The 18,490-nt window shown below is 41.1% G+C and overlaps 3 protein-coding genes across 3 annotated transcripts; 2 read left to right on the forward strand and 1 right to left on the reverse strand.

Annotated features, from left to right (window-relative positions):
• The first annotated feature begins 841 nt into the window (after positions 1–841).
• LOC311111280 (zinc finger MYM-type protein 1-like) lies at positions 842–2,171 on the forward strand. The gene is made up of 2 exons (XM_084153995.1): positions 842–944; positions 1,137–2,171. Exons 1-2 carry the CDS (start codon positions 906–908, stop codon positions 1,662–1,664), a joined length of 567 nt encoding a protein of 188 aa, XP_084010121.1. The 5' UTR covers positions 842–905; the 3' UTR covers positions 1,665–2,171.
• Positions 2,172–2,728: 557 nt separating this feature from the next.
• On the forward strand, positions 2,729–7,045 carry LOC311111411 (guanylyl cyclase-activating protein 2-like; the record flags this gene model as incomplete). Its single annotated transcript, XM_084154123.1, has 4 exons — positions 2,729–2,935; positions 5,381–5,530; positions 6,481–6,592; positions 6,909–7,045. The coding sequence occupies 4 exons, from the start codon at positions 2,729–2,731 to the stop codon at positions 7,043–7,045; spliced, it is 606 nt and encodes a 201-aa protein (XP_084010249.1).
• Positions 7,046–14,121: 7,076 nt separating this feature from the next.
• Positions 14,122–15,451, reverse strand: LOC311111317 (zinc finger MYM-type protein 1-like). The gene is made up of 2 exons (XM_084154039.1): positions 15,349–15,451; positions 14,122–15,156 (listed from the first exon to the last, which is right to left on the reverse strand). Exons 1-2 carry the CDS (start codon positions 15,385–15,387, stop codon positions 14,629–14,631), a joined length of 567 nt encoding a protein of 188 aa, XP_084010165.1. The 5' UTR covers positions 15,388–15,451; the 3' UTR covers positions 14,122–14,628.
• Positions 15,452–18,490: the final 3,039 nt, after the last annotated feature.

Consider the following 18,490-nt stretch of genomic DNA (forward strand, 5'->3'; position numbering starts at 1 on the left):
TAGTATTTTAAAAGGAAAGAGAAGACACAATCAGACGTTGATAATAATGCAGGAAAGTACTACACAGTTTGTAATAATTATTCAGGTGTCCACCGGGTCAATTTCTAGAAGAGGCCTAGTTGTTATTGAAGATTAACTTTATTGCTAAGTGCACAGCAGAACAAAATGATGTTGCATCCCTCTCACAAATGTAATAGAAAAAGGCTTTAAAACGTAATAACATCAGTTAATTATGTACATCACAGGTTAAAAGCAGTTACTAGACATAGTTTGTGTGTATATACACACTGTCTGTCTGTCTGTCTGTCTGTCTGTCTGTCTGTCTGTCTGTCTGTCTGTCTGTCTGTCTGTCTGTCTGTCTGTCTGTCTGTCTGTCTGTCTGTCTGTCTGTCTGTCTGTCTGTCTGTCTGTCTGTCTGTCTGTCTGTCTGTCTGTCTGTCTGTCTGTCTGTCTGTCTGTCTGTCTGTCTGTCTGTCTGTCTGTCTGTCTGTCTGTCTGTCTGTCTGTCTGTCTGTCTGTCTGTCTGTCTGTCTGTCTGTCTGTCTGTCTGTCTGTCTGTCTGTCTGTCTGTCTGTCTGTCTGTCTGTCTGTCTGTCTGTCTGTCTGTCTGTCTGTCTGTCTGTCTGTCTGTCTGTCTGTCTGTCTGTCTGTCTGTCTGTCTGTCTGTCTGTCTGTCTGTCTGTCTGTCTGTCTGTCTGTCTGTCTGTCTGTGTATATATATATATATATATATATATATATATAAAAGTCACTGGTTGTGTGTTGAGGGGGAATTACAGTGAGTTAAGAAGTCTGATTGCAAGTTATCAAATTAAACTTTATTTTTTGGACCCAGGGCCTCAATTCCCTCTTTGTGTGGGGACAGCGCATCTGACGAGCAGCAACAGCCCATCAAGCGACGGAGGATGCTGGGACCAGGAGAACAACAGAGGTTGGCTATAGAGGTAAGTTGTGATGTAATTGTCAGTGTTTCCCCCTAGAACTTTTTTCAGGCCTGGTAGTATGTAGCCAAAACCCTGAACAATCAGCACCTTGGTAATCATATACTTGAGTTGGACATAGGCATGTGTCAGTCAGGATCACTTGCATCAAAATAGCTTAATTGCAAATTAAAGCTGATGATGTATCTTTTACAGGTATGTGATACCATCCTGAGTCATGCCAAAGAGAGGTTCTCCTTCACCCAGCACCTCATCAGCGCAACACTATTGCACGGAGAGTTGTTCCCACAACACAGTGTGAAGTTCCCCGATACAGCGCTTGAAACAACCGTGGAGGCGTACCCCATGTTGAACAAGGCCAAGCTCAAAACCGAACTGTCCCTCATCTATGAGAACAGTGAGTTCAAGGCTTGTAGTGGTGCAGTGCCCCTGTACCAGTTCTTCATGGAGAACAACCTTCAGAGCACTTTCACAGAGACTGCCAGCCTCCTCAAGATCCTCATCACCACACCCATGACAACTGCTGAGTCAGAAAGGTGCTTCTCTACACTGAAAAGGATCAAGACCTTCCTGAGAAACAGCATGACACAGGATCGCCTGAACGCTCTGGCCATGCTCTCCATGGAGAAGAAACTTGTCAGGGACATTCCTGACTTTAATCAAAGGGTCATTGAGAGGTTTGCCACTCAGAAGGACAGACGGGCAAAATTCCTGTACAAATAAGATGACAGACACACACACACAGAGCAGCTCTGGCCGCATGTTTCTTTGTATATAGTTGACCTTAGCATAAAAAATCCAGTTATATATGGTACTCTAGAAAGTCTTAATAGTGTCTTTGCTAATATTACTGTATATATGTTGTTTTGTATCAATTAATTGTTGCAGTTCTGGAGCACATTAACAATTAGTCACATTTAGTATGATCATAAAATACTGTATGCTATTCTTCCAGTCAAAGGTTTGAGTTCATCCACTTGATATCCATTTCTATATTATACATCCTTTTATACAGTGTAAGATTTCCTATAAACTTTATAATAATTTCATGTTATTGTCCACTTTCCACTCTGTTCTGACAGCATGCCTGTTGCGTTGCCTGTTTACTACCAATGGTGAAAAGTTCACTTTAAATGCAAATGAAAGGCTTGGGTTTGTGTAATATGTTTTTGTGTAAGAATGCCTCAACTTTTTAATATTGGCATTAAATAATTACTGAATGTTTCACTGAGCACTGCTGTCCTGCAGTTTGTGTTAAAATATATCGCGATGGTTACAGGAAAAAAAAAGTATGGCACAGCCCCACCGAGAATATTTTTCACCAGCCGCCACTGTTTATAACATATTAATGCAATTGTGAAAATGTTTTATAACATATTAACGAGTTGAGTCACAAAAGTTATAGGACATATACTCTCTATTTGGCAGTACACTGTAGCCTCGTAGGCCTACAAATTACATCGTCCAATTGGATCAGGGCTGCAGATTACTAAATGCCGATATAGGACAAGTCTTGCTAAAAATAAATTCGCCCGGGGTAAACGTATGCATATCCCACATGATGGAGCCTATGTTGTCAGACCTATTTGCACGCACAACCATCAAAGGCAACGATGCAGAGAGAAGAGACAAGGTCGAATTATTAAAGGTTTACGAACTCTATGAACCACGGATGTAACCGTGTCCCCATGATATTGTGCACAGCCATATCGGAGACTAGCCTACAGCTGGACTTTAATTTCCGCGTTGTCTTTTTCACACTTTGACCGAGTTCACTCGGCTTTACAATGGGTCAAAATCAGCAAGCTCAGTCAACCAGCGAAGAAGAGTTGGAAGTATCCACAATTCAAGAACTCTACAAGACGTTCGTCGATGAGTGCCCGAGCGGTTCGATGCACTTGCACGAGTTCAAAAGGATGTTTGGGGTTCAAAATGATGAATCGCCGGAATCGCAATACATGGAGGGCATATTCAGTGCGTTTGATATGAATGAGGTAAGATTTGGGATACAAACAAGCAGACCTGGGTTAATTACATTTGCATTTACTGTAAAATATTGATTTGCATACTGTAACAAAACATTTTTCCGTGGTGTAGGCCTAAAGTTATTATGGACTCCCTGCCCCCTCCCCTCAAGTGTTTTCAACATCCTATTTAATTCATAAATATAGATTTATACAATTTAGTACCATACTATTATTATTGTTTTCTAGAAAATGTGTTTCCCAGAATGTGTCCACTTTCCACATGTAGGCTAAGCTATTTGTCTGTACAGTATCATGCATCATTTGTCCATATGCTTAAACAGCGTGAAGGTAGATGGCCATAACACCCCTCTTTCCATAAAGTGGGCCAGTGTGTAAAGTCAAATGGGTCGTTCCGCCTCAAAAAGAACCCAAAATCTCAGATTGTTCTGAAATCGTTTCTGTTGTTAGAAACCGATAAGATTAGCATTCCTGCAACATTATTTTGTTGAAATATAATTTGATCTCTGAGAAATTAATCTATTTGATTGCACCCAAATTTTTAATTTACATTTTTAGTTTTCATATAATATTCAATAAATATAGTACCTAACATCCAAATTGGACCATAATTTTTCTAACAATGACTTAGACATGAGAAATCCAAAGAAATTGTCAAAAGCCACCCATGGACCCCCCACGCCAATCCCACCCCAACAACTAGTATATAGTATCAGTTGTCTATGTCTGACCAGTAGTATGGAGCTGCAGCTCTGCGTGTTGTTTCTTCATCCTATGTATTATGTTCCCCAAAAAAGTTTTTTCCCCCTGTTCAGAGAAAATATTCATATAAGTTTTTTTCATATTATTTTTTTTTTAGGGGGTAGATCAGTTTTAATATTGCAGATTGTAACTTCCATCAATGTAATTGTTTGCATCACTTCCAATACCCCATGTTTTCTTTTCTTCTCTGCATATATATATAATATATAATTTTTATATATAATATAAATTATGTTATTATAATAAAATTATATTATTATATCCATTATATATAATATATTCCATTATATATTATATTATATATATATATATATATATATATATATATATATATATATATATATATATATATAATGGAATGCATTTCAATTAATAGGTGTGCCTTCTTAAAAGTTAATTTGTGGAATTTTATTTTCTTCTTAATGCATTTGAGCCAATCAGTTGTGTTGTGACAAGGTAGGGGGGTATACAGAAGACAGCCCTATTTGGTAAAAGACCAAGTCCGTATTATGGCAAGAACAGCTCAAATAAGCAAAGAGAAACGACAGTCCATCATTATTGTAAGACATGAAGGTCAGTCAATACGGAACATTTCAAGAACTTTGAAGGTTTCTTCAAGTGCAGTCACAAAAACGATCAAGCGCTATGATTTAACGGACTCTCATGAGGACCGCCACAGGAATGGAAGACCCAGATTTACCTCTGCTGCAGAGGATAAGTTCATTAGAGTTACCAGCCTCAGAAATTGCAGCCCAAATAAATGCTTCACAGAGTTCAAGTCACAGACACATCTCAACATCAACTGTTCAGAGGGGACTGTGTGAATCAGGCCTTCAAGGTCGATTGCTGCAAAGAAACCACTATTAAAGGACACCAATAATAAGAAGAGACCTGCTTGGGCCAAGAAACACGAGCAATGGACATTAGACCGGTGGAAATGTGTCCTTTTGGTCTGGAGTCCAAATGTGAGATTTTTGGTTCCAACTGCCGTGTCTTTGTGAGACGCGGTGTGGGTGAACAGATGATCTCTGCATGTGTAATTCCCACTTGAAGCATGGAGGAGGAGGTGTTATGGTCTGTGTCTGTGATTTATTTAGAATTCAAGGCACACTTAACCAGCATGGCTACCACAGCATTCTGCAGTGATACGCCATCCCATCTGGTTTGGACTTAGTGCTTAGTGGGACTATCATTTGTTTTTCAACAGGACAATGACCCAACACACCTCCAGGCTGTGTAAATGATGGAGTGCTGCATCAGATGATCTGGCCTCCACAATCCCCCGACCTCAACCCAATTGAGATGGTTTGGGATGAGTCAGATGGAAGAGTGAAGGAAAGCAGCCAACAAGTGCTCAGCATATGTGGGAACTCCTTCAAAACTGTTGGAAAAGCATTCCAGGTGAAGCTGGTTGAGAGAATGCCAAGAGTGTGCAAAGCTGTCATCAAGGCAAAGGGTGGCTATTTGAAGAATCTCAAAAATAAAATATATGTTGATTTGTTTAACATTTATTTGGTTACTACATGATTTCATATGTGTTATATCATAGTTTTGATGTCTTCACTATTATTCTACAATGTAGAAAATAGTACAAATAAAGAAAAACTAGTATACATTTCTTACTTCGAGACCACATAAGGATTTTTATTGAGGCTATAGTTGATCATGATCGTTTGACTGTCTCTATTACAGGACAACACCATGGATTTCATCGAATATGTTGCTGCGCTAAACCTTGTGCTTCGAGGACGACTCGAGGATAAACTCAAGTGGTCTTTCAAGGTGTTTGACAACGATGACAATGGGCGACTGGATAGGCGCGAGCTGAGAATAATTATAAGGGTAAGGGTTGGGGCCGAAGTGCGACCTATAGTAACATTCTAAGCCAGTGTTTCTCAACATGGGTCCTGGTAGGGACCTGTTCTACGGCACACTAATTAGACACTAAGCCGTATATACTGTATCTGCTTGGATCAGGTAACCACTAAACTCAAAGCCTCTGAGAATCAGCTATTTATCAAACAGAAAAACAACAACAAAGTTTAATAAACACATTTATATTGTAGATACTGCACTTTGCCTTTGCATTACCCATATAGTTGTTTAAGGTCAAACAAAGGCAGAGTGCAGTATCTGCATTTTAGGGGACATAGGCCAAATCAGTGGTAATGGTTGATTTGCATAACAATGACTTCATAATAAGATGATACTTCATTGCATTATCACTTATCTACCTACAACATATTTGGCTGGCTAACAAAAATATTTTAAAGCCATTTGTCTTGGATTCACTGTTGGCGTAGTTACAGTGTTTTGTAGGGCAGTATTGGAAGTACTCTAGTTAGAATAATTCAAATGAATTGAACATTTGGGCCATTTAATTCAGGCTTCTTAATCGGAGCAATTTATTCGGTAATTCAAAAGCTGCACGCACAGTGGCTGTTCAGGATCGAAGTTGAGAAACCCTGCTCTTGGACTTGAAGGCTGCGGTCCGATGCTCTACCCTTCTCCCGAAGTGTGCACTCGTATACGCCCCCTTATGGATTTAAAAGCATTGAATTGGTGTAATGAATATGGTAGGAACTTCCCCCAGCCGTCCTTGTACCAACCTAATGCTTTTAAATGCACACTTGTGGAAGAAGGGTAGGAATTCTCTCAAACCCCAACTGCATATCTCAGAGATAATCATTGACTTATCTTTGAGGGACCAATGTATGGAGTGTTAAGATATTCTGCAAAACGTAACTGTAAAGTTGATTTATGTAACATTCCTCTGTTTGTGATGTCTGTAGATCATCTACAAGATAAAGCAAGGTTCTGTGACTGATGAGGCAGGTCACACCCACCTTACACCTGAAGAGGTGTGTGACCGTATTTTCCAGAAAGTTGACGAGAATGGCGACGGTGAGCACCGGAGAACTTATTTGTGAATTTTGACTGCCTTTAGCTGTTACTGTAGCATGTTTTCATGGGGCTCACTCAAAACACATCACATGGTCAGAAATAATGACATAGCGAGACACTATTAAAAATGTGACACATGTATGGCTGGATCTACTCAACCGATGGTGCAGGAAGTGGGATGAATTGACTTGTGAGATCTGAAAAGAATTGGTAGTGAGCTATCCACTGGAACTAATTGTTGATGATACAGTATAATGACAGAGTGGGGACACATCATGGAGAATAACAAGGATCTCCTTTTTATCTTTGGTTCCAGGTCAGATAACTCTGGAGGAGTTTGTGGAGGGGGCAAAGAGAGACCCCTGGGTGCAAAAACTCATAAGCCTGGATATCAACCCCAGTTACTGGGTCCACCAGCGCTTGAGCGACAGAAAACTCCAGAGTCCAAAATGATGAACTAAAATGTCAGACGGAGGAAGAGGACATTGGGTCTCTCTATAAAAGAGTAGCTGAACCAAAAAAACAACTTCTCTGGTTGAAAACGGCCTATAGTCATAAACATCAACTCTAGTCCCAAAATGACTAAAACGTTTAAATAGGATAACATTGGTCATAAAGTCAGTATCTCCCAAAATTGGGATTTGCTAGATTTAGGAAATTGATGACGTTGCCAAATCCTTGGATATTTGAGGTTGGGTTTGAATTTCAATTATGCCAACATGCAGAGCATGCTCACTCTCCGCAGTGTCAGAAGAAAGTGGATGTTTCCAGTTTTCAGGGATACAGTATTTTCAAACTAACTTCCATTTCCCCTGAAAAACGGATGTGGGGACTTTTTGCATCTTCTACGTTAGGTTAGAGCATGCTGCATGATATCCAATCGTAGCAGCAGAATCAACCTACAGCCCCCCCCATTCGTCGGGGCATGGACTCTGCAAGGTGTCGAAAGCGTTCCACAATGATGCTGGCCCATGTTGACTCCAATGCTTCCCAAGTTGGCTGGATGTCTTTTTAGGTGGTGGACCATTTTTGATACACATGGGAACCTGTTGAGAATGAAAAACGTAACAGCGTTGCAGTTCTTGACACAAACCGGTGCGCCTGGCACCTACTACCATAACACGTTCAAAGGCACTTAAATATTTTGTCTTGCCCATTCACCCTCTGAATGCACACATACACAATCCATGTCTCAACTGTCTCAAGGCTTACAAATCCTTCTTTAACCTGTCTCCACCCCTTAATCTACATTGATTGAAGCGGATTTAACAAGTGACATCAATAAGGGATCATACCTTTCACCTGGTCTTTCACCTTGTCAGTCTATATCATGGAAAGAGCAGGTGTTTTAATGTTTTGTATACTCCGTGTATATGCCAATATCAAAATAAATGCAATATATATTTTTTTACAATAAGATAAGTATTGATAGTACATACCCAGCTGGCACATTGGGTTCCTTGGAAGTTGTGGGAACGTACATTTTTGGTTTCCCATTGGTTCTGGGAACGAAGCCATACATTTCCTGACTGGTACAACAGAATATTTTTTAAACGTTCTGAGAATGGAAGTAAAAATGTATCCTGTTCTGGGAACGTTAATTTTTAGGTTGCAGGGAGGTTCTGAGTACATTTTACTATGGTTCCCAGCAAGTTTTCCTGGGAGGTTTTATTAACATTCTGAGAACAGAAATTATAGTTTATTTGAAGGTAATTAAATAACATTCTGAGAACATGTTTCAATAAGACTTTTAATAACACTGCTAGCTTGGGTTAACAGTTTTGAACTCCAAGCACAGATAGGACACATGGAAATTCATCTTCTTAGGCATTAATCATATAAACACATTTTATTTATTTATTATGGCACAGTGTCAGTAGGATTCAAACCTATGATCTTCTTTAGTCCACTGCGCCACCAGGATGGAGCTATCGTGCCATGTTTTTTTTTACTCATACAAAGCAGTTCATTTTAGTCTATTCAAACAGACCCCATTTCAAAGGAAACAAGCACTCATTAAGGTCATGTGTGGCCAATTAGTGGGCGCGGCGAACACACCTCAACAAGATAGAGGATAGAGATAGTTTTGTTGACGCTGAGAACGGAATGTATATGTTTTTAAATAACATTCTTAGAACGTTCTTTGAATGTTAATGTTTTCTTGTGGTTTTATTGAAAGTTTTCTTAATGTTCTGAAAACATGACTTTAAATAGAACCATGAGAACCTGTAGAAAACGTTATGCTGAAGTACTGAAATTCCCACCTAAGAAACATGGTTCTCAGAACATTATGTGCTACCTGGGTATCCTTCACCATTCCCAGAGCATTGTGGGAAGGTTGTGTGCAATATAACCAAAGGACAACCACGCTCTAAGAAACATGTTTCTCAGAACGTTGTGCTAGCTGAGTACATATTGTAAAAAAAAATACATATACCCAATTTGAATTCTTGTTCATTACTAAGTGCCAAATGTTAGTATGTGGTCATACTAAAGTCCAAGTAGTTACCATGTGTTTACCTGCTGTTCTATGGCAACTGAAGTGATAGCTTTGGATCGACCTGTACAACGAACCTTGAGTCAGGGGAAGGCTTATAAGTCGTTTAATATACCAGAAATATGCTACAGTCGTATTTTTAAAATGTATATAAGTTATCATGTGATGCCCTCTTACCTTTTATTAAACAGGTAACACAGCTGAGACTGACTCAGTGGTCTTATGCAACAATGTGTCCCCTACATATTTATTTGGACAGTGAAGCTAAAATGTTTAATTTGGCTCTATACTCCAGCATTTTGGATTTGAAATCAAATGTTTTATGAGGCGACAGTACAGAATGTCACCTTTTATTTGAGGGTATTTTTATACTTATCTGTTTTACTATTTTAGAAATGAAAGCACCTTATGCATCTAGTCCCCCCATTTGAAGATTTTGTCAAATGTTTTGCATTTGGTACCATATTCCTAGCGCACAATGACTGCATCAAGCTTGTGACTCTACAAACTTGTTGGATGCATTTACAGTTGTTTTTGGTTGTGTTTCGGATTATGTTGTGCCCAATAGAAATGAATGGTAAATAATGGAATATTATGTCATTCTGGAGTCACTGTTATTGTAAATAAGAATATAATATGTTTCTGAACACGTCTACATTAATGTGGGTGCTACCATGATTACGGATAATCATGAATGAATTGTGAATATTGATGAGTGAGAAAGTTAGAGGTGTAGGGGGATGTATGCATGAATCTTGTGCTCCTCTTAATGGAGTGTAAGGTGTTGGGGATTGATAGGCTATTTCATGTGTTATAACATATTACAGATCTGTCTGAATGCACTGGACAGGCTGTTTATGTAAGCACACTAAAGACAACTTCCCAAACCAGAACACGTTAGGAGGGCCAGGCTTGCCTGCAGGTAAGCCCATTAACTAAGGGGATGGATAACTGGAACTTTGGCATCTCTGACTGGGGGGAGGAGCATCTTAATGTTCTCACCTTATGTAAATGTCTATGTGTGTTTTACCACACAAAACAATCCGAAAACTTTTTTCAACATTTAAAATGATCTTCTTTGTAATACATTGGTGTCCTGTGAATATATTTTATTGATTGCTGACAAGAAAATTGTACAACAAAGAGGATAAAAAAATATTTTCACAACATGAAATAAAAAAAGATATGAGATGGTTAGGAAGTCCCTGATATTATTGGCATGCACACTTTTTTTTGTTGCAGCACACAGTATAAAGATCTGTATAAACATACAATACAAACTTAGCTCTGACTCAACATCTCATCAACTCATTGGACATTAGCTTGTCAAATGAATGACTTCAGTGATGCAAGAAGGTAAGGCAACAACCCAGATTGGTTATGGCCAGGATAAGGGGCTGGGGAGAAGTTACCCCAGAAAAACTATGCTTTAACAGCAAAAAAAATCATAGCGCCCCGTATGGGGCTCTAACATGCAACATTCCACTTTGCAAGGCTGGTGTTACGGCTACCTTCATCCCCCAAGGACAAAACTAACAGCGTGTGGCTGCCCTCTGGTGGACGAATCGGGAAGTCAGACGTATAACTCCCTAGGACACACGTCAAATAACACAGTCTGCGGTTTGGGACACACCTACACAATTTATTTTACACTTATGTCGTTCACACACCTTTTTAAATATGGTGAATAGTATTTACTCAAATATTATTTACCCAATTTCTTTCCCACTAGGTACACCCCTGTCACTTACCACTACACCGCCCACCCCAGTTAAACATACTGATGAGAGAGTGGTAATATATATAGGCTCCTTAGTCTGAGCTTTGATAATCCAATAGTCTGACCCCCTCCTCTGCCACGCACTCATTAGGCAAGGATCAAGTGCCAATCTCCTCCCAATCGAAAGCTGTTTGATTACCATAGGCTATCAGACATCCCTCAGAACAAAAATCTGTTCAACTGAGTCAACTGATAACATCATTATTTCAACATAATTTCCATGTAATTATGGTTAGCATCAGCATAGCACACCATAGCTGTCCTGGGTGAATTTGCTACATTTCTTCAATGTAATCAATTTTGGTCTCCTTTTAATGTAGGGTTCATTTCATTTCAAGTTAAATTCATGTTGGTTGAAAGCAGAATCAAATATCAACCAATGTTGGATATTGTTCTGTCTTTGCCTGGTGGCATGTTGTTTTTACCCATTGCCAAGTGTATGTTGGCTAGGACCCAAGAGTACAACCCAATTATACTGTACCTATCCTCAGGTGTAATCCAATCTGAAGAGGTGGAGAATGTCCCCATACACACATTGTCCTCATCACCGTTCCTTATTCATTACTACAATTAGCTAACAACATTAGATAATTCATACAGAGATCCTTACCTTTGCTTCAATTTGGCAGTCTCATCCATTTGTAGTTCTTTATGATAGCCACATTAGCAGTTAATTAGCGTTTCATTTTTGGGGTGTAAATACAGGTGAATATATTGATAAAAGTCACCCTGTCCTAGAGAGATTTACACGGTTATCAAAACGTCACGCCAGGGTAAGCCTACACGAAACACAGCCCTTATTTTAAGTGTTTCTAAAATCTCCTATATGAAAAATGAATGGTGGAAAAACTATTGGAACCCTTTCCCTGTTTGACCGCTAGGTTTTATGGGTATTATGGTTCATACTGTGGTACTCTGTAGGGAATCGGAGGAACAGCCCCTGCTTGGCAGTGTAATTTTGACTGATCAAAGTCAAATCAAAGGTTTGGTTAGGACACCATCAGCCTCAAGCCACCGTACACCACGTCGTCGAGCCACAGGCACCATTCATCTACCACAGCCAAAACACTGCCGAGCCAGTTATAGACTCCAGTCAATTACTATGTATACCATTAACACTAGCTCAGTTCAACCACATAGGCACTATTCTGTTTTCTGTGATTTTACTGTATATCCACACACCTAAAACAGCACAGCGGCTCTCTGTGGTCATTTGCATGCTATTGCACCAAGGCTTGTGGTTTTGCTTTGAGTGACCTCACAGCAGCCTTTCCTATTTTTTATTTACAGTTTTTCTCAATTGTTTACACACAAATACTGGTACTTGAGACACAATGACCACAACATGTAACTCATGCACCAACCCCCTGAACCAATTCTGCTAAACTACAAGCACAATTCCTGCTTTACACTCAAATTGCAGTTCTACAACACACTTTTTTCAAAACACTACACACAAATCTTTGCATTTGGCACAATTTTCATGCAGAAAATCTCTTGTTTTCACAATGAACACACTGCCATTCAAATATGCACACTGACTCATCACATGGGCAAACACCCGTCACACAGTTTTACAATTAGCAATCAGAGCTTTAGCATAAAAGGGCAACAGCTGAGCTCTTCTGTTTTGGAGCAATGGATGCCAACATTGGAAACAGAGGCAGAGCCAGAGGAGTGAGAGTAAGAGGAGGAGGACGGGGAGGACAAGGACGAGGACGAGGAAGGCCAAGGACCGTAATCTCTGATGAGATCCAAGCCACTTTGGTTGATCATGTGGTCAACCATGGTCTAACAATGAGGGAGGCTGGGCAAAGAGTACAGCCAAATTTGAGCAGGTACATTGTAGCATCCATCATCCGGACATTCCGAAATGAGAATAGGTAAGAAATCTACTCTCACTAGAAAATTGCAGTACTGCATATCAATACAGTACTCAATGAGTACAGTAGTACAGTATTGCCTGTGGACTGTTCTGTAGGACTGTAAAAAATAAAGTATGTTTCAAGTATTTGGGAAATGTATTTCTACTTTGTATTTACAGCATTTTACTATTTGTTTGGCAGAACTGAAAGATTACCAACACAAGGTGGTCGGGAACGTGTTCTGTCTCATGAACAGGAAACTGAAATCATGAACATGGTCCTAGAAAATAACGCCATAACATTACGGCAAATACAAAGAAAAATAATAGAAAACAATGAGATATTTCAAAATATTGATAGGGTAAGCTTATCAACACTGGACCGTGTCTTGCGCAGAAATAATCTCAGGATGAAGCAGGTCTACAGGGTGCCATTTGAACGCAATTCAGAAAGAGTCAAAGAATTGCGATATAACTATGTGCAAGTGAGTCCTATACAATCCCACAATTGATGCACACTCTCAACACTGTATAAATTATACATATTTCAGTATTGTAATTATAATGATTGTGCTTCACAATAGTGACCACTCCATGTCTATTTCTGATATTGTCATGTGTGTTTCAGAGAGTCCTTGAGCTAGAGGTGGCTGCAGTGGAGCACCAGTTCATCTTCATTGATGAGGTTGGATTCAACCTCACAAAAAGACGAAAGAGGCGAAGGAATATCATCGGCCAGCGTGCCATTGTTCAAGTCCCTGGCCAGCGCGGAGGGAACATCACAATGTGTGCAGCGATTACCCACCACGGCGTCATCCATCACCATGCTACCCTTGACCCCTACAACACCGCCCATCTGATCACATTCCTGGACACCCTACACAACACACTCATTCCACCAGATCAGGTAGATGGCCCAGAGCAGCTCAGGTACATTGTCATTTGGGACAACGTACGTTTCCACAGGGCTGCTCTGGTTCGTAACTGGTTCACTGCCCACCCACGCTTTTTAGTTGTTTATCTCCCTCCATATTCTCCATTCCTCAATCCTATTGAGGAATTTTTTTCTGCCTGGAGATGGAAAGTGTATGACCGAAATCCACAAACGCGTATACCTCTTCTCCAAGCTATGGAAGACGCATGTGGAGATATAGCAGCTGATGCTTTTCATGGCTGGAATCGCCATGCTAGGCGATATTTCCCCCGCTGCTTGGCCAGGGAAAACATTGCTTGTGATGTGGATGAGGTGCTGTGGCCAGACCGCAACAGAAGAGAGGATGCAGCCAGTGGCGGCTGGTGAAAAATATTCTCGGTGGGGCTGTGCCATACTTTTTTTTTCCTGTAACCATCGCGATATATTTTAACACAAACTGCAGGACAGCAGTGCTCAGTGAAACATTCAGTAATTATTTAATGCCAATATTAAAAAGTTGAGGCATTCTTACACAAAAACATATTACACAAACCCAAGCCTTTCATTTGCATTTAAAGTGAACTTTTCACCATTGGTAGTAAACAGGCAACGCAACAGGCATGCTGTCAGAACAGAGTGGAAAGTGGACAATAACATGAAATTATTATAAAGTTTATAGGAAATCTTACACTGTATAAAAGGATGTATAATATAGAAATGGATATCAAGTGGATGAACTCAAACCTTTGACTGGAAGAATAGCATACAGTATTTTATGATCATACTAAATGTGACTAATTGTTAATGTGCTCCAGAACTGCAACAATTAATTGATACAAAACAACATATATACAGTAATATTAGCAAAGACACTATTAAGACTTTCTAGAGTACCATATATAACTGGATTTTTTATGCTAAGGTCAACTATATACAAAGAAACATGCGGCCAGAGCTGCTCTGTGTGTGTGTGTCTGTCATCTTATTTGTACAGGAATTTTGCCCGTCTGTCCTTCTGAGTGGCAAACCTCTCAATGACCCTTTGATTAAAGTCAGGAATGTCCCTGACAAGTTTCTTCTCCATGGAGAGCATGGCCAGAGCGTTCAGGCGATCCTGTGTCATGCTGTTTCTCAGGAAGGTCTTGATCCTTTTCAGTGTAGAGAAGCACCTTTCTGACTCAGCAGTTGTCATGGGTGTGGTGATGAGGATCTTGAGGAGGCTGGCAGTCTCTGTGAAAGTGCTCTGAAGGTTGTTCTCCATGAAGAACTGGTACAGGGGCACTGCACCACTACAAGCCTTGAACTCACTGTTCTCATAGATGAGGGACAGTTCGGTTTTGAGCTTGGCCTTGTTCAACATGGGGTACGCCTCCACGGTTGTTTCAAGCGCTGTATCGGGGAACTTCACACTGTGTTGTGGGAACAACTCTCCGTGCAATAGTGTTGCGCTGATGAGGTGCTGGGTGAAGGAGAACCTCTCTTTGGCATGACTCAGGATGGTATCACATACCTGTAAAAGATACATCATCAGCTTTAATTTGCAATTAAGCTATTTTGATGCAAGTGATCCTGACTGACACATGCCTATGTCCAACTCAAGTATATGATTACCAAGGTGCTGATTGTTCAGGGTTTTGGCTACATACTACCAGGCCTGAAAAAAGTTCTAGGGGGAAACACTGACAATTACATCACAACTTACCTCTATAGCCAACCTCTGTTGTTCTCCTGGTCCCAGCATCCTCCGTCGCTTGATGGGCTGTTGCTGCTCGTCAGATGCGCTGTCCCCACACAAAGAGGGAATTGAGGCCCTGGGTCCAAAAAATAAAGTTTAATTTGATAACTTGCAATCAGACTTCTTAACTCACTGTAATTCCCCCTCAACACACAACCAGTGACTTTTATATATACAGACAGACAGACAGACAGACAGACAGACAGATAGTGTGTATATACACACAAACTATGTCTAGTAACTGCTTTTAACCTGTGATGTACATAATTAACTGATGTTATTACGTTTTAAAGCCTTTTTCTATTACATTTGTGAGAGGGATGCAACATCATTTTGTTCTGCTGTGCACTTAGCAATAAAGTTAATCTTCAATAACAACTAGGCCTCTTCTAGAAATTGACCCGGTGGACACCTGAATAATTATTACAAACTGTGTAGTACTTTCCTGCATTATTATCAACGTCTGATTGTGTCTTCTCTTTCCTTTTAAAATACTAAAACAAATATAATTGTGACGGCTCTATGATAATCACTCACTTTGATGACCAGTCACATTTAGGCTTTTAAACTGTTGTAAGTGAACTATTCATCTTTCTAACAACATCTTTATCAGCCAATAGTAAATATAGTTATTTACCTGATTGTTAGCATGCTGTCTGTGAACCTCTGGACAAGTGCTTTAATGAAGACAGGGTCGATGTTCCTCTTCTGCAGCTGGCTGAAAAGCATGTCCACATTTGGCATGATCTTGTGGAACAGTGCCAGGAAAAAACAGAAAGCCTCGTCTTCGAGCATCCTCACAAAGCCCCCCGCCTCTCTGACAGTCGGGGCATCAAAGTTCCCAGAGTCTCTGATGGTCTGGAAACACGTTAGGAGGTCATCCCTGTACTCGTACACAGTGTTTACAGCGCGACTGTGGAAGTTCCACCGTGTTGTAGAGGCTCTGGGGAGTCTATGCGCAACCACTTCGTCATGCACGGTGGTTCGCTTGGGAGACCTGGAGAAGAAAGCAGAAAATCCTGCAAGGTCGGAAAAGAAAGTGCCGATCCTGGGGATGCGTGAAGTAGCCTGCTGCATGATGAGGTTCAGCTGATGTGCATAGCAGTGGACGTAGTGCGCATTTTCGTACACATCCACTATTTTACGCTGCACTCCGCCGGTGGCTCCCCTCATCACACTTGCTCCGTCGTAAGCCTGGGCAATAAGTTTGGCCTTTTGTCCATGTGAGAGTATGGTGCTGAGCCTCTCCAGCAGCGCTGTAGCGATGGTGTCGGCGGTTGCGTTCTCGATCAAAATGAACTCGAAAAAACGCTCTTGGACGTTACTTTTAGCATCGATGTAGCGTATCACAAGCACCAACTGGCAGTGGGTGGAAACGTCAGTCGTCTCGTCAGCTTGAATGGCGATAAAATCAGCACTCTTTACTTCCTCCAGGATGTAATCCTTAAGCACTGACAGCATACAGTCCAACAGCTCGTTCTGTATCGTCTTTGACGTGCCCTTAAAAACGGTAGCTGTCTTCAGGTGCTCCTCCAGCACACTGTCGAGGGAGGCAACAAAATCCACTAAGCCCCGGAAAATGCCGGGGTTGTCCGAGGAGTCAGTCTCCTCGTGCCCACGCAAGGCCAACTCAAAAGCCCCACAGAACTTCACACAATCGATAATTTTGGATAGAATGTGCCTGTTTTTATCCACCTCCTCATTGTGTTTCCTCACCGCAATCCTGTGGCCGTCATCCAGCTGCGTAGCAATGTTCACCCTTCCTAATACAGCTAGCTTTACAGAGTTGTCCATGTGTGCCCTGGTGTTCTCATGTTTCTTTACCTTCTCTGACAGGTGCTTCATATCCCTCACTCCGGTACCTGTCCATGCTGAATCTGACCCCGTCGTTTTAAAAAGCAAGCACGGAAAGCAAAATAAAGCATCAGTGTACCCAGCTAGCCAAGCCTTCCTGGTGTACCAGCTACGGGAGAAGCCGCGCATATACTGCTTCCCTTTCTCGCTAGCCTGCTGTCTGATTGAGAGGTCAGGTTGATCTGGGCCCAGCTCTTTCACCCGAACTTTCTCTGACAAAGTTCTCCTCTCAAACGGATCTTGGAGGAGAGATTTCACCGAGTTAGGGTTGGGTCTTGGAGGAGTAACGTTTGCGCTCGCCATTGTCGTCTAGTAAAAATGGCGCCACTGGAGCCCGGTCCTTATTTTATCAGGGGCGAGCTTGGGGCGATAAAATAATCGCCCTCCTTGGATTCGATTTAAGATCGCTGATTGGCTACATTTTATGTCATACATTCATATCTTAAATTAGCAATTGGCTTAACTGCTACGTAGACCCGCCTCCTCGGGGCACTTTCTGTATCGCCCAGAGCTGACGAGGCGTTTGACAGGCAGAGGAAAGGTTGCGAATATGATTTTCTATCATATCTTACACATATTACTGTGTGCATTCCATATTTCAAACACACAAATATTGACATAATGATGTTTTTATTATTATTATTATTATTATTTTTATTTATTTTTTATTTTATTTTTTAAAATAATTTTATTTAAGGGGGCGGCGCCCTAGCGCCCTCTATCGGCCAGCCGCCACTGTTGTCCTCTCTAATGGACGTTCGTTTTTGGTCTGTATCTCTAAAGGCCATACATGCCACTGTGTTAGGTCCTGTTGTGGCTTTGAGAAGACATTCTGGGCTTTTCTTGTGGGGGTGTCACGCAGTCGGCGTTCCAATTCATCCCAAAGGTGTTCGATGGGGTTGAGGTCAGGGCTCTGTGCAGGCCAGTCAAGTTCTTCCACACCGATCTCGACAAACCATTTCTGTATGGACCTCGCTTTGTGCATGGGGGCATTGTCATGCTGAAACAGGAAAGGCCCTTCCCCCAACTGTTGTCACAAAGTTGGAAGTAGAGAATTGTCTAGAATGTCATTATATGCTGTATAATTAAGATTTCCCTTCACTGGAACTAAGGGGCCTAGCCCGAACCATGAAAAACAGCCCCAGACCATTATCCCTCCTCCACCAAACTTTATAGTTGGCACTATGCATTCGGGCAGGTAGTGTTCTCCTGGCATCCGCCACACCCAGATTTGTCTGTCAGACTGCCAGATGGT

The sequence above is a fragment of the Coregonus lavaretus genome, assembly GCF_964263955.1.
Source record: "Coregonus lavaretus genome assembly, chromosome: 37".
Taxonomy (NCBI): Eukaryota; Metazoa; Chordata; class Actinopteri; order Salmoniformes; family Salmonidae; genus Coregonus; species Coregonus lavaretus.

Bases quoted from the DNA above. Each gene is read 5' to 3' on its own strand.
- LOC311111280 (XM_084153995.1), top strand. From the start codon at position 906: ATGCTGGGACCAGGAGAACAACAGAGGTTGGCTATAGAG. The intron at 945-1,136 runs GTAAGTTGTGAT...TATCTTTTACAG, and splicing joins AACAGAGGTTGGCTATAGAG to GTATGTGATACCATCCTGAG.
- LOC311111317 (XM_084154039.1), bottom strand. From the start codon at position 15,387: ATGCTGGGACCAGGAGAACAACAGAGGTTGGCTATAGAG. The intron at 15,157-15,348 runs GTAAGTTGTGAT...TATCTTTTACAG, and splicing joins AACAGAGGTTGGCTATAGAG to GTATGTGATACCATCCTGAG.